The 23,022-nt window shown below is 34.8% G+C and overlaps 1 protein-coding gene across 2 annotated transcripts in view; it reads left to right on the top strand.

Moving 5' to 3' along the window:
• Positions 1-23,022, top strand: part of dhx58 (DEXH (Asp-Glu-X-His) box polypeptide 58) — an 86,515-nt gene that overhangs the window by 10,084 nt on the left and 53,409 nt on the right. The window contains exons 8-13 of one of the 2 annotated variants that reach the window (XM_073934878.1): positions 4,096-4,343; positions 6,577-6,888; positions 9,765-9,955; positions 14,003-14,096; positions 14,338-14,463; positions 21,388-21,473. In XM_073934878.1, the coding sequence (XP_073790979.1) occupies positions 4,096-4,343; positions 6,577-6,888; positions 9,765-9,955; positions 14,003-14,096; positions 14,338-14,463; positions 21,388-21,473 (1,057 nt within the window). 2 annotated transcript variants of the gene reach the window in all.

Raw genomic sequence — 23,022 nt, forward strand, 5'->3', positions numbered from 1 at the left:
TTCTAGAAACATCCTTGCAGGTGTGTTAAGGCAAGGTGGAGTTAAAATCTGCTGGACACCGACCCTCCAGGACCAAGTTTGGAGACCCCTGTCTTAAAGTGACCATTTACCATTCAAAAAAATGATTCATGAACTCATGCTACACACCTGAAGGACTTTTATTTTTAGGTTATTCTGAAATGCCTCTGTACTAAAATTATATTTATGCTTTTTCTTATTTATTAATATAATTATTCAACTTACTATCCATAGTAGAAATATAATAGCTGCATATTCATTTATTCTAGCAATGTAATGCTACCTTGATGTGCTATCAGATAATTCCTACTTCCCACTCACAAGTGTTTGGTTGTCAGAAAGAATAAAATGTAGCATTCTATTCATTAACAAAAATATAAAAATGCTCTGTGCTAAATAGTTAAATGGTAGTTCACCCAAATATGAAAATTAAAATTTACCATTAAGCCAGGGGGTGCCAGCTACCAGGATTTATCAAAACATCTTATTTTCTGTTAAATAGAAGAAAGAAACTCAAATAAGTTTTGAAAAAGGGAAGAATAAGTAAAGGATTTGGTGTGAACTTGGGTGATCCTTTTAAATTTATGTCTAGGAAACATGTATTTTTGATAATAAGTGAAGGAAGGATCAATTTATGTTAGCAACAGGCTAATTTATGCTAGCAGCAGGCTAATTTACGCTAGCAACATGATAACTGTATTAATTAAAAAAAAACAAACAGTTGTGCTATAAAAATTTTAGCAATGCTATCCATGTGCTAAACATGCTATATCGACATGCCAAAACACTGTTAGCAGGGTGGTAATCTGTGGTCTAATCTTTTAAAAATATTTCTGACTCTGTTTTCTAAAACTGTTTTCCTCTATTTCTCTGTCTGTCTATCTATTTATCTATCCACAAGCTATTTCAAACTATCAGTCAGCCACAAATAAATCCTGGAAAACCATCCCTCACATCAAGAAGAGGAAGCAGATCTTCACCAACACTTTTGATAGTGTTGGTGTGGATCTGTTTACCTCGACTGGGGATGTTGATGGATGGTGGAAGGGATATTTTGAGGATCTCCTCAATCCCATGCCTTCCATTGAGGAAGCGGAGGTAGAGGACTCAAGGGTGGACTCGTCCATCACCCAATTTAAAGTTACTGAGGTCTTCAAGCTCCACAGTGGCAAGGCTGCGGGGGTGGATGAGATCTGCCCTGAGTACCTCAAGCCTCTGGATGTTGTGGGTTTGTCTTGTTTGACAAACCTCTATAACATTGTATGGAAGAGGTTGGGGACAGTGCCTTTGGACTGGGTAACTGGAGTGGTGGTGCCTCTTTTTAAGAAGGGCAACCTGAGGGTGTGTTCCAACTACAAGGGGATCATACTCCTCAACCTCTCCAGAAAAGTCTATGCCAGGGTACTAGAGAGGAGAATCTGGCTGATAGTAGAAACTTGGATTCAAGAGGTGCAATGCAGGTTTCATCTGGGCCATGGATCACTGAACCAGCTCTGTACCCCCAGAATGGTGCTCGAGGGTTGGTGGGAGTTTGCCCAACAAGTCCACATGTGCTTTGTAGACCTGGAGATGGTGTTAAACCCTATCACTCGTGGCCTTCTGTGGGGTGTGCACTGGGAGTATGGGGTTCGAGGCGCTCTGTTAAGGGCTGTCTGGTCTCTATATGAACAGAGCAGGAGTTTGGTTCACATTCTCGACAGAAAGTCAGACTTGTTGCTAGTGCATTCTGAACTCCAGCAGGGCTGCCCTTTGTCGCCAGTTCTGTTTATTATTTTTATGGACAGAATTTCTGGGTGCAGCCTGAGGCTGGAGGGGGTCCAGTTCGTGGGCTACAGGATTTCACCTCTGCTACTTGCAGATGATGTTGTCCTGTTGACTTCATTGGGCCTGGACCTTCAGAATGCATTAGAATGGTTTGTAGTCGAGAGTGACATGGCAGGGATGAAAATCAGCACCTTCAAGTCTGAGGCCATGGTGCTTGACCAAAAATGGATGGCTTGGCTTCTCCAGGTGGGAAGAGAGATCTTGCCTCAGGTGGAGGAGCTCAAGTATCTTGGGGTCTTGTTTGCAAGTGAGGGATTGATGGAACATGAGATTGACAAAGCGAAGGGTGCAAAAGTTGTGGTGAAGAATGAGCTGAGCCGAAAAGTGAAGCTCTTCATTTACCAGTCAATCTACATTCCAACTCTCACCTATGGTCATGAGCTTTGGCTCATGGTCAAAAGAACAAGATCTCGGATACAAGCTTCCTTCCACATTGAGAGGAACCAATCAAGGTGGCTTGGGCATCCGTTTCGGATGTGTCATGGACTTCCAGGCTGTTCTGGGCCATCCCACCAGCACAAGGTCATGGGGAAGACCCAGGAAACACTGGAAGGATTATGTCTCTTGACTTGCCTGGAAGCATTTGCTGGAGCAAGTGTCTGGGGAGAGGGAGGTCTGTACCTCTATTCTGAGACTGCTGCCCCCTTGGCTAGCCCCAGATAAGTGGTTGAGGATAGATGGATGGATGGATGGAAAATTTGGAATCAATTCCATCGAGAATCATTTGAGTCTTCTTTTCCGTTTTAAAAAACTTGAATAATTTGACTCTCTCTTGCTAATAATGATCAGATGTCACTTGCCAAAAATGATTAGAAATGCCTACATTTCCATATCCATTGTTCATTTATAGCTTTGTGTAATTTCTAACAGCTGGTTATGGTATGTCATGCTGAAATATTTTAATAACTGATTGTTAACACGTATTACCGATTATTACCTTTCATTCCTTTAGTTTAAGTTAATGGTGTTTAAGTTAACCAATGCATACTGTACCTTTGGCCTGTTTCCACTGAGCAGCACAGTTCAGTACACTACAATAAGCATTTATTTCTGTCGGTCAGTCAGTCAGTTAGTCAGTTGACAGCAGCCTCTGGTGGATTTATTTGAGAACAGCAGGCACGAATGGCACTCGCGAGAGAAATTTGGAGAGGGTGCTCACTGCAGAGCCATTTGAGGAGAGGTGAGCTCCAGAGAGGGGGAGCATGAGCTGTCGCTCCTCCTCCTGTAAGCTGTTTTAATGCGTACACCAACCCCACCCCTAACCCTACCCCCAGTGACATCACTCGTAGAAGAAATGCAAAAAAGGTGGAGCTCAAGCTTAAGCTCCCCTCTCTGGAGCTCACCTCTCCTCAAATGGCTCTGCAGCGAGCACCACTTGGAAATTTGAGATCTGAAAAAGCGTACACAGCGGCCTCCGGTGGATTTGTGAAAACAAAACTGCAAAAAAAAAAAGTAGCTCCTGGGACACATTTTGCTTTCTCCAGAAATGTATGTAGCGGTACGTTTTCAGAATGAGCCTGGGTTGTTTAAATTGGTGCGCTTCAGCAATGTATTGAAAGCAAGGTAAAGGGTTTTCTTATATTTGTTTAGAAGAAGTTCAACAGTGTATCGTTAAGTATACAGGATGGTTATTTCAGCATGCAATATGCTGTTTCGTTTTGACAATTGTACACATAGACATGATATGTTTGTGTGGCATGTACGCAATAAAAGTTATGTGCTTGATTGAGCATCCTTTTAGCTTATGTACTACTTTCGGGGTTTGAATAAGAAGCGAAAAATAAAAATAAATTCAGAATCATATCCATAGCTTTCAGTAATAAATCAGAACTGGACTAGATTCTAAATATTTTGATCAGCCCTAACTGTGAAGTTAAATTTAACATTGAGACTTTGAAATCACTGATTTCAAATTATTGTTTTAAATTAATGTAGACAAAATAGTATAAAATTTTAATAATCTTTATTAGTTATCTGACCAACATAAAGATATTTATTGTACTGAATTTTTAAAATGGACTTAATTCGACTTGATTCGTGCACAGGAAAACACTGTATCACTTTTTACTTAGTTTTTTGCTTAAATTTTGCATATATTCAGAAAATGTTATGACTGAACCATTTCTTAATGTGTGACCTATGCTCACAACAAACGTTTGTTATGTCATTTGCATTATTAGCTATCAGCTGGTAAAATATGAGTCACACTAATGATCACGAAGCTAATATATCTGCTCTTCTGTTTTTACTCAGAGAACAGTCTGGAGTTAAAACATCTGGCGTCGGACGCCCGATATGAAAACCCCAAACTAGCTCAACTGCAGAGCAGATTGCTGGAAGAGTTCCAAGACACTAATTCTCGTGGAATCATCTTCTCAAAGACACGCAGAGGCACGCATTGTCTGAATGACTGGGTGAAAACAAACCGTGAGCTGCAGAGGGTCAACATCACTGCTGGCATTCTGACCGGAGCCGGTAATGGCGCTAACAACATGACACAGGTACTGCTGGGCAAAACAATATGTCACAAATGCTGTATATGATATAAACTTGCTCAGGACCCCCAGGTACCTAAAAGTCTTAAAGCAAGACACAGGGGAATTAGGTTAAAAACAAGAACTAGTAAAAAAATTGCTAACTTTTTTTAATAATACCAAATTTTTTAAAATGTTATGTTTAAATATGAAAATAAAGCATCATTTTATGAAATGTAAGCTAATTTGCATACATTTATAGCATTAAAAATATGAACATTGCCTAAAGTCACTTTCAAAATTCTTATTCTTATTAAAAGACTAAATTATGTATGAACAAATCCCTCTGTAAAAACCTACTGTGAAGTTTGCTGTACTCTATGTACAGTAAGTGGCACCAAAGTGGAGATTTGTGGCTCAGTCGTAGGCCCACACGGAATCTGCGTGTGCAGAATTCCGCAGAATTCCACAGATTTTTAGCCCATCATAAATTCTGTTTATTTACTTGTGTAAATGTGTGTAAATTTATATTTATTCAGTTTTTAAATTAATTTCAGTAATATTATTGACTAATATTTATATGATTTATATACAATATAGTTTGTAAAGTAAAATTTTCTCTCCTTTAGTGGGTCTTAGTAGAAGACTTGCTTTGTTTAACATTGCAAACATTAAATATGTTAAATAAGTTAAAAATGTATTACTTTTTTATTTCATATATTTACGTTTTAGTTATGATACTCCCAAAATCATTCCGCATAAATTTGCTGATTTTTAACAAAATTCTGCGCAGAAATAGCAAAAAATTTCCCCGGATTCCGTCTGGCCCTACTCTGTGGTCATTTTGAAAAAACTACTTTTAACAATATGTATTTTCATTTAAATTAACAGACTTGAACAGATTGAAAAAGAGGGAAAATAAACACTTGTATTTTGGAATTTTTTTTTTTACATTAGACTGTAAAAACTTAAATAAATAAAAACTGTTTTTTTTTTTTACCAGCAATATCTTGCATTTGACATTTGGTTGAATTAACAGTTCTAGATTTTTGTTATTATTTTATTCGAGTTAAAAGGCAGCATAAAAAAATTACATATATATATATATATATATATATATATATATATATATATATATATATATATATATATATATATATATATATATATATATATGATGTATAAATTATTAATGATAATATAATTGTATGAAAAAATTGTTACTAAATAACTTACTGAAGCCTCCTGCTTACAGTTTTGTGTTACTTTTTCACATTTTTTTTTATTCTGTCATGTTTAAATTTTGAGTGCAAAATCATTATTTTAAATGCTGTATTAAATACTTGCCACTTGAAACAAATCACTAGAAACATGTATTTTGTTGATAAGGACAGTTGATTGTCAACAGCTATAATATATATATATATATATATATATATATATATATATATATATATATATATATATATATATATATATATATATATATATATATATATATATATATATATAATTTTTTATCATTCAATTTAGTTTTTGGAGATTAGACCTAAAAAAGCAATAAGTATGTTAAACATACTGATAAAATGCTGTAGAATCTGGTGGTGAATATTGGCCCTTAATTAAATTAAATTCATTAATATTACTAATTTGAACTTTTGTCCACAGCCTAAAACAGTCAAAGTACCAATAAATGAGAAACACTCAGCCTAATATCATCTATTTATTGTTATTAAATTATGTCAATAATCAAATGAACAAAATCTTTTAAAATACTTCTACAGTGTTACTTTTTTATTTCTTCAGTCTGCAAAAAGGCATTTAAAAGCCTTAGATTTTGCTTTAAAAATATACACAATGCTCTAAAAGATGCACATTTTGTTAAAAAAAAAAGGACATCTAGTAGTGTTTATTGACCTGATTCTTAACTTACGAGTGGGTGACCTCCAGTCTCATCACTTCCATTGATTTCAGACGTTAAAACAACTTGTTAAGCTGCTTGATGTTGCAAACTGATATTTTCTTATTATAATTTTCCACTTTTTATGAATAGTTCATGAACACTTGTGAAGTAGTTTGATCGTTTTTTGCCGCTTGTTATTCCTAGTCAATGGTTAATCTTCTAAGTTCTAAAGTCTAGTTAAGTTGTAAAAGAATCGCAAAAGCAAACGCACTTGAAGGTCAACAAGAAGGGAAAAATATTCTGAATTTGGTCATAACTTGCTTCTCGTTTGTGTCTGCTTTATCTAATTGCTATTAGACTGAACAGAAGAGCGTCATCAGTCATTTTAGGCAAGGATACCTCAACCTCCTCATCTCCACCAGTGTAGCTGAGGAAGGACTGGATATTCCTGAATGCAACTTAGTTGTGCGTTACGGGCTGTTGACCAATGAAATCGCTCAGCAGCAGGCCAGCGGACGAGCTCGAGCCTCCAACAGTGTCTACTCTGTGGTGGCTGACGTAGGTGGACGGGAAGTGCGCAAAGAACTTGTCAATGAGTATCTAGAAGATCTCACCGCAAGAGCTATTGATGAAGTACAGCGCATGAGTCCTGTGGACTTCAGACACAAGGTTTGTGTTTGACTTTTTACTATTAAATCTGACTGTGTTTGTCATAGAATAGAAAAACTTAAAAGGATAATTCACCTAAAACTCACAAATCTGTCATCATTTACCCAAACATGAGTTTCTTTTTTCTGTTGAACACAAAAAGAAGTTTCTTTTGAATAGTGTTGGAAGCCTGTAACCATTGACTTCCATAGTATTTGTTTTTCCTACCATTTAAGTCAGTGGTTACCGGTTTCTAACATACTTCAGAATATCCATTTTGTGTTTAACAGAAAAGAGAAACTTCTTAAGCTTTGGAATCACGTGAGTAAACAGTGAGTACATTTTCATTTTTGAGTAAACTATATTTTTAAAGGTGTTTCACATATGAAATCTACTGTAAGTCTGTTGACAGATTAGAGTTCTTTGTTAGTATTACTCCCCAAGTCTAGGCGAAAACAACATGGGCATAATAAACGAAGAAAACAGATGTGTTGGGGTGGTGGATTTCCCAAACAAAACAAAAACTTAATGCAAAAAAATCCCTTTCGGTCGACAACCAAACTCGGACACTCAGTTGAGAGTATTTAAATAGATTTATTATAGGAAAAAGTAGTAAATATAAATGAGCATCTCTTCAGGATCTCCACTAGCCAAAATAACAAACAGAAGAATCTATAAAGTAAATGTACTAAATTACCTATAAATATTTAAAGAAAAATACAGGAAGCTTACCTTTCTCCCTAAACATAAACATAGTCAAAAGTAATCAAATAAATAGGCAGGCCACCCATACAAGCTGAAACTCTCAAAATAAGTTAACATATGAACAATGGTACAAAACTGATGTTGGTTGTCGGCTGGAGGGGTAAGAGAAATCCAGGAACTATACTCCCAGCACTGAACGCAGCACAAATAAGCTCCACGATTCCTGCCGGAAGCTCCTTTTTATTGACCTTATTCTAAAATGCGGAAGTGCGCCTGTTTTCACGATTGTCATAGAACTTCCGTTTCAGTCGATTATGGGAGAAATGACAAGGAATAATAAACGGCAAAAAACGGTCAAACTACTTGCTCTACAAACAAATGTTTGCATGACTATACAGACCAAGTAGAATAATATAACAAGAAAATATCAGTTTGCAACATCAAACAGCGAAACGAGCAGTTTTTAATGTCTAAAAATGAATGGAAGTGAATGAGACCAGAAGTCTCGTGCCAAAAAGATTCAAATGGCAGCGCCCACTCGTCGGTGGAGAATAAGGTCAATACAGGCATCTGAGACCAGCAGCCAATCAGAACTCGAGATCACGCCGGTATAAGAGCCTACAGGATAACAGAAAAAACAACAACAAGGCGGGACAAAAAAAAGACATGCAATACGCAATAATAAATAAATGAATAAACTTCATTTGTAACAGTTAGTTTGATTAAAATGTCTTGCATAAAGTGACCCTTTCATAGTAAATGAAGCAGTTATTTAATCCAACTGTAAAAATAACTCATAAAAGGTTTCCCTATAAATGCTGAAGACTCTTAAAAAGTCGTTAAAAAATGTATAAAATGAGATTTTAATTGAGATTTTTTGGCTTTTTTTAATATTTAGGAAAGGTTTAGGAGCCAGAACTCAAAATCGCAATAGCATTTTTTTGGGAACGCTGCCCACTAGGCTGTTTGTTTTCAGTGTTGCCAACTATTTTCATTGTAAGGTGCTAAGCTCTGCTCGAAAAGTCAGTAAATGTCGCTAGAATACGTCAGAGGTCAATTTGAAATATTACTGACGTAATCACGTTCTGCAATTTCTGCTTATTTAACAGCCTATGGTTAATAAAGGGGTATTTATTTTTGCACTATGCTTTACATATTCATGTCAACTTAATTAAATGTATTGTTGTTTGAATACAGCATATCAGTACAGATGTGTAGTGAATTTGCTGTAATCTCTTAGACGTAAACTCATAAACTGTAACTAAAATCTCTGTGGTTATAAACAAGAAAAAAATAAATGGTAAAATTAAATTGTTAAAGTTAAGACAAAAGAGAAGCAGATCAGCTTGACTGTACAAGGGAACTACCTCACACTCGCGGTGCTAAATCATTTGCTGTTGGTATGTAGTGAGGTGATCTGCTCTTTGGTTGCAGGTGTGAGAGATGACTGTATGGTACTGGGCCGCCTGTGGGTGCTCTGATGTGTGGGAGGAGAAGAGTAGGAACGATACATTACGGACAGATGAGAGTCTATAAAAAGTCGCTAGATTTGTTGTCAGTAAGTTGGCAACACTGTGCTGACAGATTTTTCTTATGGCTATAAAAAATGTATTTAAGTCTTATTTTTACTTTCAACGACTTACATCTGGAAACTTTTCATTTGGAAACTAATTACATTGTTTTTTTTTGTGTATAATATCTTTTCCGTTATAAGCAACACAGTTTTTTTTTAATCAAGATGTAAACGCAGCTCATTTCCCAACATAGTGGCATATGACATCACAAGTCTTAGCAGACTCCACCCACAGAGCACAGGCTCCACCCACTATTGTTCGGTCTCTCTGCATATATATTTGTGTTTTTCATTCATTCATTCATTTTATTTTCGGCTTAGTCCCTTTATAAATCAGGGGTCGCCAAAGCGGAATGAACCGCCAACGTGTCCTGCATATGTTTTACGCAGCAGATTTATTTTTAAGTCATATAAGTCATCTAATAAGCCCCAGCAACACACTTTTTTAGGGGTGTAGAACAAGATCATGCAGAATATGCACTTTATAAGTACTAATAAACTGCAAATATCTTAAAAATAGGCAAATAATAAGTTAATAGTGAGAATTGGCCTTTAAACTAAAGTGTTTCAAAAGCTTTCATTAGCTAAAAAAATGTTTTGTCTTTGTGCTCTCTTTCAGGTGTTTGAGCTCCAGAAAACAGCTGTGGTGATTCGGATGGAGGCTGAACGGAAGAGGGATGCGAAAAAGCAGCGCTATAGTCCAGGTCAGGTTCAGCTTCAGTGCAGAAGCTGCTTCGCTTCCGTCTGCAGCGGAGGAGACATCAGGAAGATCGAGAACTCGCACCATGTCAACGTTAACACTGAGTTTAAGTGAGTTAGTGCTCAGTACATGACACTCCTATGCACAACCCAAGCTCATTCTGGAAACGTAGCCCCGCGGACGTTTCTGGAGACCGCGATTTACGTGGCCGGAGGTACGTAAAGGCCGCGTTTAGTTTTTTTCGAGCGAACGCTGCGGGGCAGTGTGGCGCCGCTCCGCCCCTCCTCTTCGCGCTCGCCGGCCGACGGCTCGCCTCCGAGTGGAGGGCTTTCCCGATGCAATCAGTTTGTCCGCTTAGCTCACAGCGTTGCGTCGGCGGAGCGGAGGCCCCAGAAGAGGAGGAGCCGGCCGTGGTGGACGACGACCGGGATCGAGTCCGGGGAACAGCAGGTTCCGGAAATCAGGTAAGACGAAAAACGGAATCCGAAAAATAAGGGCGAGAACACGGCGGGATCCGAAAACGCGGTCGAAATCGAAGACGAGGGCTTTTGCTTTTTTTTTTTCCGGACGGCTTTTGCGAACCGTCGCTCGGGTTTAGGGAAGGAGGAGGAGGAAGAGGAGGGCGGCCGAGTCGGCCAAGTCGGCCGAGTCAGCGGCTTTTCGCGCAAGAACGGCGCGGGCGAGAACGGCGCAGGCGAGAACGGCGCGGGCGAGAAAGGTGTGCGCTCCCGAGAGGCGCCCGAGACGCAAAAAAGCGCGCACAGCGGCCTCCAGCGGATCCGCGAAAACAAAAACTGCTCGAATACGTACCTCCCGGGACGTAAATCGCGGTCCGCAGAAACGTCCGCGGGGCTACGTTTCCACAATGAGCCCGGGTTGCCTATGCAGTAATCCTTACAAATGTGTAGCCATAATGAAATGTAATGTAAAATGGTAAAACTACTGAACTACTTAGTTATATTATATTATATTATATTATATTATATTATATTATATTATATTATATTATATTATATTATATTATATTATATTATACTAAATTATGGCAGGATTTTAATGGCTTCATTGTAATATACAATTGATATTTAGATATTTTCTACTTTTTACTATTTGGATGAAGAAATCTGTCTGTTTTACTTTTAATTTTTTTTACATTGTGGCAAATGTTGTCCAGTGAAACAATGTTTATGTTAAAAGATATGAAAACAAAAATAGCAAATGTAACCACATAGGCTACACTTCCTGTGCAAAAAATAAAGTGTTAAAATCACATGACTAACATTACAAGCTAAAAACAAACAAGTTTTTTTTAATGCATTAGTCAAATTTACAATACAATACAGTTATTTATATAATTCATATTCAACATATTGCTCAAATATTATATATATATTGCTTCGTACAGATTTAATACATTTGCCAATCTCTAACAAATGGCATCCAAATCTGTTTTTGCTAAACTGGTGTTGATGAAAATGGTTCATTAGTAATTGGATATTTGGATAATTGTTTATTAATATGAAGTTCAAAAGCTAAGCGTTTATTTGAAATAGAAATATTTAGCAAAAGTATAGCGACGTTTACTGTTATTTTTGATCAATTTAGTGCATTCTCTGTATTAGGGCTGCATGATATTGGAAAAATTTGACATTGCAATATTTTGTTTTTCAGCTAGCTATCTTGTGTTATGAATACAAATATTCCAGATAGCTTAAATAGCTCTAGTTGGAAAGAATTCATTCATTTAGATTGATTGGGATGATTTTGTATAGGAGTGAATCACACATAAATAAAAGCATAGATTAATAGGATAGAGCAAATATAAAAGGCATATAGACAAAAAAAGCATTATTTAATCATGCCTCACAACATTAATGTTCAGAAGTTGACTAATCAAATGTAAAAACACTGTGTAGTCTTTATTGTAAAAATAATTTATTCAAATAATGTTTATTAAACATTTAATAAACAAATGGTTCAATTCTGGAGTGACTCCACAAATATCATGGGCTCTATTTTGATGATCCAGGCGCAAAGTCCAAAGCGCAGGGCACAAAAGCATTAAGGGTGTGTCCGAATCCACTTTCGCTATTTTAACGATGGAAAAATACGATTTTGCACCGTGCTGCATGGTCTAACAGGGTTGTGTTTATTTTCTTAATAAGTTATAGGTGTGACTGGAGAATCAACCAATAAGAGTCTCATCTCCCACTTCCTTAAAGAGTCAGTTGTGTTGCGCTAGAGTGCATTTGCTATTTACATGGCGGACTTTGTAGGTGGAAAAACTGAACACTTCACAAGCGAGATAACAGTTAAACAGAGCGTCTGCAGCGTGAGAAGGAGCCTCCTCATTCTTTACTTTCACTTTCATTCTCGTAGATAAGGAAATATGTTGTACACACAGACATCCATTAGCCTATACATAATTAACATTGTTTGTTAAGCGCAAAGATTTGTTTCAAAACTATTTCTAAATTCAGTGTTAATTTCCAGCAAACAAATAAATGAACAATAATATCGAAGTGTGTTCAAAAAACTGAGTTATATCCAAACACACATGCTACTGTATGCCCCATATGGTCTAAAACCTGACAGGTGGAAAAATCGAAGCTTGTTTTTGATAAAAACAAATATAAATATGCATATAATAAATACTATTAATGATAAAAAGCAAATTGTCATGAATAAACTGAATAAGCCCCACGAGATGAAGAAGGCATGAAAGTATGGTTTTTATATTTATGTGGGCTAGAAAATAATAGTTTTTGTAATATTTTATTCCTTTAATTCTTTTTCATTCGTAAAGATATTCGCGTATTGCTGTACATCCTGTGTGCATTAAGCAATATGTGAGCAAGGTGCACAACTAACGCGCTCTGCGCTGGACTATGGACCTGTTCTCAGCTAGTCTATTGTGGTGTCTATTTTAGTTCCTCAAAATAGCAATGCGCCTCAACACATCTCCTTTTTCAGACCAGAATGCCTATGGGCGCACATATAAGCGCAAATGCATTTGCTATTTAAACAGCGTGAAAGTTAAATTATTAGCCTTTTCAGTCTTTTTTAAATATCTCCCAACTGATGTTGAACATGAACAAAAAAATCTTTACAGTATTTCCTAATTCCTACCATAATTTTTCATATTCAATAAAGCTTATTATTTTTAGATTGGCTGAAATTAAAGCAGTTTTTTTTATGTTTTAATCTTTTTAAAGTCAAGATTATTGAGCTCTTAACATTTTTTTGAATGCCTGAGAACAAACCACAGTTTTCCAATGACTTGCATTAACTTATTTAAATATTTAAATGTCACTTTAAGCTGAATACTATAGTATCTTGCAAAATAACCAGTAAAATAATATGTAATGTCATCATGGCAAAAGACAAAAGAAATTAGTTATTATATTAGTTATTTAAACTATTATGTCTAAAAATGCGTTGAAAACAGAACTTCAGAAAAATGTAGAAAAATGAAGGAATAAAACATGTACAGGAGGGCTAATCACTTTGACTTCAACTACTGTATATGTGTAATGAACATGCAAGATAATGTTTTCTCAAGTTAAAATGTAGCACATGAGATACAAATAAGTCATTAGTTCCATGCTCTGTGGAGCTAATAATATGCCAAAACAATCTGAATTGGACTTGTGTTCATTTGAATTATTGACAATTGTATTTTAATAAATCTGAATTTTTATATCCCATTAAAATTGTTTTGAATTTGAATTTAATTTGATTATTGATCATCTGAAATGTAAGACGACTGAATTTTTCAAGGCTGATTTTTTTTTTTAGACGTATTTTCAAACTTTTTTTGTGTTCTGAATTCTGCAGATATCCAGTTAGTAAAAATACAGTTTAAAAATTTCAAGATGAAGAAATTTAGAACTTTAAAATCAATGTTCTAAAATTTAAAACCAGAAATTCAGATTTTGAAATTCAGATTCAGCAGAGAGTAGGTCAGGGGTGATCAACAGGGAAGAGTAGATGATCAGCGAAAAGTCAAACTAAGAATGACATAAAAATTCCGATTTATTGAATTACAATTGTCAATAATTCAAATGAACACAATTCAAATTCTGATAGTTTTGGCATATTATTAGCTTCCAAATGTTCCAGAGGACATAAAACGATCATGTTTGTTTATTTTATAGAAATCACTATAAAGTTGGTGGCCAGGTGAATATGGAGAGGACCTTTGAAGACTGGGAGCCTGGACGGATTATCAGCTGCAGACGTTGTGGAGAGGTACAACCTCTTCAAACCAAATACAGATTAAATCACATATTACAGTATATTATTAAAGTAGCAGAAGACCTTAGACATTTCTTAATACTGAGAAAGCATCACTGTGTAAAAGATATGTCAGAATAGTTGGTGGTTCGTTGCACTGTGGCGACTCCTGATTAATAAGGGATTAAGCTGAAAAAAAATGAACGAATGAATGGAAGTCCTTAAAAATGCTGACCTACTTCCCTCTTTTTCTCAGGACTGGGGATTCGAGATTAAATTCAAGAAAGTGGCAATTCTCCCCTGTCTGAAAATAAAGAGCTTCTCCTTTAACACCCCTAAAGAAACAAAGCCTTACAAGAAGTGGAAGGATGTTGAGTTTCAGGTGACAGAGTTTGACTTTATTGAGTACATGAGCTGCCGTTTCCCTGACCTGGACTTGTCTGACTGATACAACAACTCCATACCACTGATTTAATTGAAATATGAAATAATATATATTCTGATTATGTTAATGCTCCGTCTTGGGTCTTCATGCATGTTGGTGACAGTAGTAGAAGCAGATAGATGGTTTTATTCAAAACTAGGGCTGTCACTTGATTTAAAAAATTAACTAAGTAATCACAGTTTTTTTGTAATTAATCATAATTAATCATGGAATGCTGTATTTATTACAGAAATAGAAACACAGGTATGTAAGTGCCATTTGAATTTCAAAATAATCAATGCCAATAACAAACAAAAATATTTCCATGTTGGATTCTAATTGGACTACAAAAAAATCCAAAATACAGGCATTGCAAATATAGAAAATGGAAAATGATAATAATAATATTGTATGATTAAGTATTGAATGCCAGCAACTGTACTCATTGTAAAGTTGAGTTGATGAACTTAATGCTTATTCTTTTTTTTTCTATGTGTCTTTATATTTTAACTATTTATTTTTTTAATAACATTCTTAAGGGTAACAGCCATCAGTGAAGAATAAATAGAGCTTAAACACTAGATTAAAACAATTTGGCCACTTTATAAGCCTATTATGTAGTCATCGGCGACACAGTGGCGCAGTAGGTAGTGCTGTCGCCTCACAGCAAAAAGGTTGCTGGGTCGCTGGTTCAAGCCTCTGCGTTTCTGTGTTGAGTTTGCATGTTCTCCTTGCATTCGCATGGGTTTCCTCCAGGTGTTCCGGTATCCCCCACAGCAATTGGGTTGGCTAAATTGTCCGTTGTGTGTGTGTGTGTGTGTGTGTGTGTGTGCGTGTGCGTGCGTGTGTGTGTGTGTGTGTGTGTGTGTGTGCGTGCGTGCGTGCATGCGTGCGTGCGTGTGTGTGTGTCTGTCTGTGAATGAGTGTGTGTGGATGTTTCCCAGTGATGGGTTGCAACTTTAAGGGCATCCGCTGCGTAAAAACGTGCTGGATGAGTTGATGGTTCATTCCGCTGTGGTGACCCTGGTTTAATAAATAAAGGGACTAAGCCGAAAAGAAAATGAATGAATGAATAAATTTAGTCATCATGATAAGTGATGATGCTTAATCTTCTAAATCGCCTCAAGATATTTTCGTTGTAGTATTTGATCTAGTGTTTAGCGCATTTTTTTTTTATATATATAGCGGCAGTGTAAACTTAGATCATAGAAAATATTAATTAACCTGATGGAAGGCTACACTGAAGCCTACACTGTCCTCACTTAAAACAAATGTGTGTGTACTGTATGTGTCAAATATATTTGTGTTACCTTTGATTTTATATTGTACTGTCCATATTTGGGATCAGAGCTGTGCTGCTGTCTCATTTTTAGTTGTTGTTTGACAATATTGTGCAATAATACTGTATGTCTGTAAATGCACTCCAGGCTAATAATAATGATAACTCTGACTGAGCTCTGGTCTCCACCGACAGTGCTTTCAGATTGTTGGTACATTTACATATATTCATTTAACAGATGCTTTTATCCTAAGTGACTCGCAAATGAGGAGAAATGTGAACGCACTTCAGGATCTGCGAGCCTTCATTTGCTTACTTGGTTCAGGTGTGTTTATATAGCTTGTTTTTCTGGGTAAGAAAAAAAGTGTAATTTGTGTCCTGACTCCTGTAAAACACTTTTACATTGCTACATGACATTACCACATGTGGTTCTGCTTGTAACATATATATTTTCTTTTATATATATATATATTCTTTTTAGTGTTTATAATAAAACGGCTAAGAGTTTTAGTTGTTGTGTTTTTTGTCCTTGTAAACGTTAAACTAGTGTATACTTCAAGTTTGATGTAATGTGTCTTGACGGATGTTTTGAGTCTGCCGCAAGATGGCGCCATACAATCTTTCATTCCTTCCGTCGATTAGTTATCATTTGCACCTGTGGTTTGGAATCCTTTGAACGCGGTCGCTGTTCAAGATATTTGGCTATGGTAAATGTGCCTTGTCTTTGTTAAAGTCATTAATCTACAGTTTTTCCTTCATTATGATGTGTGTTTGTATGTGCACACGAGTTCCAAACCAACTGGATGTCACTGAGGTCAGTTGTTGTTGTTCATTTGATAAAAGAAAAGGGCTAGCAGCCATCAGTTTTGAAATATTTAGTGTACATTGTTTCAAACTTAAGCATATAAATATTTCATAACTAATGACAAATTTCGAGCATTTGTTTTATTTTATGAAGAACTGCTGATATTGTTTACAAAATTACCAAAAAAAAATCGTTTAGAGGATTTGGTGCATAAAAATTCATCAAAAATCGTTTTCAGACATGTTTATATTAATATTTAGACAACGCTTTAACAATGCTTTGACTTCAGAAGAGTTCAGAAATCAATGATTAGAAAACATTGATTTTCTGACCTATTTAACAAAACAAAATACTGTAGTGATTTATTGTAAATGCTATAGTAAAATACTTTATTAATATATGTGGTGATTTTATAGTTGCTATGTATGTATGTATGCAACTATAGTAATGTATTTAGCCAATACTGTAAGTTTTCACTACAGTATTATGCTACAATCTACCACAGTTTACTGTAGTTAGAAATAAATAATACTATACTGATTGCAAAAATTGTTTAATCGTTGTAAGTAGCATCTGCAAATTAGAAATCGAACAAACTTTGACCCAATGTTGTCAGTTTGCTGTAGTAAAACCTTAATTATGCTACAGTATACATTACATTTGATTAGTTCACAAAGTGTAAAGCTACAGTATGATGTAGCATTCATTAACAAACGTTACTGCAATAACGTTATATTATAATACACTTTACTATAGAATGGTTAAAAACTCTAGTAAATTACCGTAGCATTTCACGTGGAATTGTTATTTTCTGGTGGAGTATACATGTGTGTGATTGCTATATTATTTTATTCATTGTATTTGAAATAATTAGGATCTGCTAATTAGAAGACGAACAAACTTTGACCAAATGTTGTGTGTTCATGTAATATTAGATGTAATGGAAGCAAAAGAGGGCCAGAGCAATAGGCCTGGGGTTGACATAAAGGGTAGTGTTGTGCCAGTGTGGTTTTGCATGGATCAGTGGCTCTGCAATGCCCACAGCACACATTTAAACACACACATAAAGCCTGCAGAATAAATCACAAACACATTCTGCTCGTTTACACAGACCGTAGCAAGGACTTTTAAAGTCAAAGCGAGAATTCTGACAGACAGGAAAAGCAGATGGACATACTTTTAATTTCAATCTGCCTTTTATTTATTTATTTTTATTCTGAGGGGGTGTTCACTTTAGCATGTCTATATAAATGTAAGTATGATGATAACTATAGTCTCCACACACAAATGAATGATAATATTCAGTTTATTAAAAATGGATCATATGTCATCTGTTACTTTTAAATAAAAAAAATATTCAATATTAAATTGGGTTATTCATAAGCTTTATTCCTCAAGTGATTTAAACTTGCTATGTTTAGTACCATTTAAAAAATACTTTTTGTTGCAATGTTAATGATATTGATACAGATACTGGTTATTTCCTATTTCTTATGGGGATTTTTTTTTTCTTATGTGCAATTTCTTTTTATTCATGGGCAGGATAAATAAATAACATTTAATGTAGTATAAAGTAAAATATGTAAGTAAATATGTAGTAAAATAAACAATTTATTTACTTAAATAACTGATCAAAACTCATTTACATTATTTATTATAATAAATACTATAACATAATATATTATAAATTAAAGATGAAGTTAATATATATATGTATGTGTGTGTGAAAAAAAATCACCCCATTACTTTGGGAGATCAAAAAAAAAAATATATATATATGGCTATATAAATATATATATATATATATATATATATATATATATATATATATATATATATATATATATATATATATATATATATTATTATTTTTTTTTCACAAACATCTTAAACCCATTAATTTTAATGGGTTTAAGCAGGTCATAAAAACTAAATATATAAAGACAGTTATTATATTAAATAATGCAGTATATTAGCATCCACACCATTTAATGATAATGCTCTGTTTACTAACAGCATCTCAGCTGCTTCAATAATGAACGCTCAGACATTTAATTTAAATGTCTGGATTCTGATTGGCTGCCAGTGTTCTTGTGGTTCAAAATGATTCCAAGCATATTCTGTCTATTTGTAGATAACGTGTAGCAGTATACAAAAATAGATCATAACAATAGTTATTGTTCTATGGTTATTGTAGAGGGTTTGCACCTAAAACAAGATTTCAACAGCGTGGATTCAACAACAGCGTGGATTGCTGTATTGTGTAGATGGTTAAAGTACTACTCAATATGATATTCTGCCTATTTATGCTATCTAAAGCATCTTAAAAACATGCGGTAGCGACTAAATGTAATGTAGAATGACTTGGTACAATAAAAAATGTTCAATTTAATTTAATAAATAAAATTTAAGGTAAGTGGTTGGTTGCAAACGATTTATTTGGGCTTAATTTAAACAAACAAATTAAGTTGAATGTTACTTAAATTAATTTGTTTAAATTTAGCCCATATAAATTGTTTGCAACAATTTTGCAAAAGTATTTTTTTTCAGTGGTATTTTGACCTACTGAATTTAATAGGTGGTTAAAGATAACAAGTTTAAGCTGTTTTTATTAGCATATTACCCTAATATTTCACTTGCGTGACTGGAAATCATAAGATCAAATATGAATGGTGTTTAGATTTTTGCAATGCAAATCCTGGATTTTTTTTTCTTAACTTTTTGTTTTTTAGTTGTTGTTCTCTCTGTCAATTCAATTTAAAAGTTTTATTGACCAAGATCAGTTGGTGTTTCTGTGTGGAGTTTGCATGTTCTCCCTGTGTTCGCGTGGGTTTCTTCCGGTTTCCCCCACAGTCCAAAGATATGCGGTATAGGTGAATTGGGTAGGATAAATTGTCCGTATTGTATGAGTGTGTGTGTGTGTGTGTGTGTGTGTGTGTGTGTGTGTGTGTGTGTGTGTGTGTGTGTGTGTGTGTGTGTGTGTGTGTGTGTGTGTGTGTGTGTGTGTGTGTGTGTGTGTGTGTGTGTGTGTGTGTGTGTGTGTGTGTGTGTGTGTGTGTGTGTGTGTGTGTGTGTGGATGTTTCCCAGAGATAGGTTGCGGCTGGAAGGGCATCCACTGCGTAAAAAATGTGCTGGATAAGTTGGTGGTTCATTCTGCTGTGGCTACCTTGGATTAATGAAGGGACTAAGCCGACAAGAAAATTAACGAATAAATGAATGTTCACTCCCCATACAAAATCATCCCAATCAATCCAAATGAATGACTTTCCAAATAGACATGTTTAAGTCATTTGGTGAAAATGTATATACAGTTGAAGTCAGAATTATTAACCCCCCTGTTTATTTTTTCCCACAATTTGTGTTTAATGGAGAAATTTTTTCAACACATTTCTAAACATAATAGTTTTAATAACTCATTTCTAATAACTAATTTATTTTATCTTTGCTATGATGACAGTATTTTATTAGATATTTGATAATATTTTATTAGATATTTTTAAGACACTTCTGTACAGCTTAAAGTGAAATTTAAAGGCTTAACTGTTAATTAGGTTAACTAGGCAGGTTAGGGCAATTAGGCAAGTTATTGTATAACAATGGTTTGTTCTGTAGATTATCAAAAAATATATAACTTAAAGGGGCTAATAATTTTCACCTTAAAATGGATTTTAAAAATTTAAAAACTACTTTTATTCTAGCCGAAATAAAACAAATAAGACCTTTACATAAGAATAAATATTATCAGGCATACTCTGAAAATTTCCATGCTCTGTTAAACATTATTTGGGAAATATTTAAAAAAGAAAAAAAAAGAAAAAATCAAAGGGGGCTAATAATTCTGACGTCAACTATATTGCAGAGAGAAAGTCTAGGTATTTCCAATATGGAGCAGCCCTATGAATAATAAATAAAATAGTATGTGATTTTATATAATACATATATTTATACAGAAAATAAAAAACAAACTATCAGAATTTTAATACAGACAGAAATAAAAGAGAAAAAAGAAACTGAAAGAGAAAAACATTAATATTAAAATATGATAAATTAAAACGGGCAACTGTACATTCATGCAGATGAACAGTCAATTATTTGGATCTTTCTCTCTCTTCTGTTTATTTGTTATAATTTTGGCAGTCTATGGTAGAGTATTTATTTTTTGTTTTGTTTTCTCCAGAGTGATTAAATCAGCTCAAAACATTACAATATTTTTTAAAATTACTAATATGAGTTACGTTTACATTGTTTACGCTATTCCCCCAATATGTCATTTGATGACAAGTTCATAGTCATTATAAACCCTGATAGTTTAATACGATATTTAATGTTTTTTCTCCAATAATGACAGCGCATTATCTTATTACGCAGCTTTTTACCAGATAAGGAAATAAATGGTCATTAGATGTAATATGACTGTGTGTAATGTTGCCAGGGGCAACAGTCTAATATACTTTCACAATAACGTAAAGTATACAATAGCCATAGCCAACCAATCAGAATCAAGCATTTCAGGGAGTCTTTTGTTGTCACATAGCTTAAACAGATTTTAGGGGGTAGTCTAGGTGAAAGACCCTGAATAGACTCTAGTAACAGCTATGGGTCAGAAATATAAAACAATACAGCATGTACGTAAGCACTCACGGTGCAGATGTTGGTGTGTGTAAGCCCTGGACTGGCTTTATCAGACAGGATTAATCATGTCTGCAGAGTTCATAGGTGTGTTTGGGTCTGTTTGTGTCTCTCTTTTTCTCTAGCTCATCCTCTGTGTATGTGTGTGTGTGTGTGTGTGCTCCATAGAGACCCAGGTGCAATATAGCTGATGAAGGGATAGAGATGGATGAATGGACTCTGCCAAGAAGACAAAACCAAAAATTCCTCCTGGCGTAAGTTTAAAATGACTCTGCACACATATAGAAACTGACAGACATTCCTGCTGGTCCAACAAAGAGTCTGTAATGGAAACCAAATGCTACGAAAGCTCCTACCCAATGGTTATGGTTACTTCAAACAGATTATAAAACAGCATAGCATGTAAATACAAACTTGTCTCATTAAGAGCATCTATATTCCCAAAATTCCTCTCCTCGTAGCTAAACATGGATTTTAATTAGGGAGACAAATGCCTTGTTTTTCTTGTGTGTGTCTAGCTTGTAAACCCAGTTCTTCCAGTCCATATTTATAACCATCTGACCACATGAACAATATGCTGTATATAGTTTAGTGTAAAAGGGGAGGATTGTAGCAGAGTGATTAAAGGACTGGATCACCCAAAAAGTTATGTCACTTATATTCTGCTTTTATTTCATGAAACACAATTGGAGAATATTAAAAAACATGTCTTTTTTTTAGAGCTAAGTGATATTTGGAGAGCCTAGAACAACAGCATAAAGCTGGTCCATAAGGCTTTCATGCTGTATTTTAAGGCTTTTTTAATATATTTTTATGATACATTTTAAGACTTTTGAAGTAAGAAAAAGTTGAGCTGGGCTTATAATCCCTGGCTGGAATACCACATGGGATGCTATTGGCAGTGGTGCTATTGAGACCAGCAGAGGGTGCTAAACCTGCAGTCTGTGTGGGTTCTAATTCCCCAGTATAGTGATGGTGACACTATACTGTCAGTGAGCATGTTAAACTTAGGACTCCGACTCTCTGTGGACATATATGGCTTATTGATTCCATCTTTGAGTTGCTGCCTAATGACTGGCTGATTAGATACTTGCATTATCAAGCAGTTGTACAGGTGTACCTAATAATGTGACAGTTGAGTAAACTGAAGTCATTATTAACATAAGCTGATTAGTGCTTTGCTTGTTGAATAAAATAATAAAAAATACAATAAAATAACATGTAAAAAAAATTTAAATTAAAAATAGAGTACAAAGTGTCAAATAAAAAGTTCTGATGAGCTAGATGGAGCTAAAAATCCTTTTTATTTATTAATAATAATCAAAGTCATAAATAATCATAAGTAATAATAATAAAGTTGCTGCAAGAAATTGCTCTTATGGACCTGTTAACTTGGATTTCAAATGTCCCTCATCTAGAAATTTGTCTATATGCTTTCATATGCACCTTGTGAAGTTGGATGTCTTTCCTTTTAAAAGTCTTGCTACAAGATTCAGAAATCAGCAAAAAAATTACACACATATGTATGTATGTATGTATGTATGTATATATATATATATATATATATATATATATATATATATATATATATATATATATATATATATATATACACATACATGGTCATTCTTGCGTGTAGCTCCTTTTAAAAGGGAGAGTTCACTGTTCAAAAATGATATGATTAATTCTATAACCTGTTTGAGATTCTTTCTACTGTTGAAAATGTTTTGAAAAATGCTTGTGGCGGGAACCCTTTGACTTTCATTGTATTCTTTTCATACTATGGAAGCTAGCAGCATTCTT

The sequence above is a fragment of the Danio rerio genome, chromosome 3 (assembly GCF_049306965.1).
Source record: "Danio rerio strain Tuebingen ecotype United States chromosome 3, GRCz12tu, whole genome shotgun sequence".
Taxonomy (NCBI): Eukaryota; Metazoa; Chordata; class Actinopteri; order Cypriniformes; family Danionidae; genus Danio; species Danio rerio.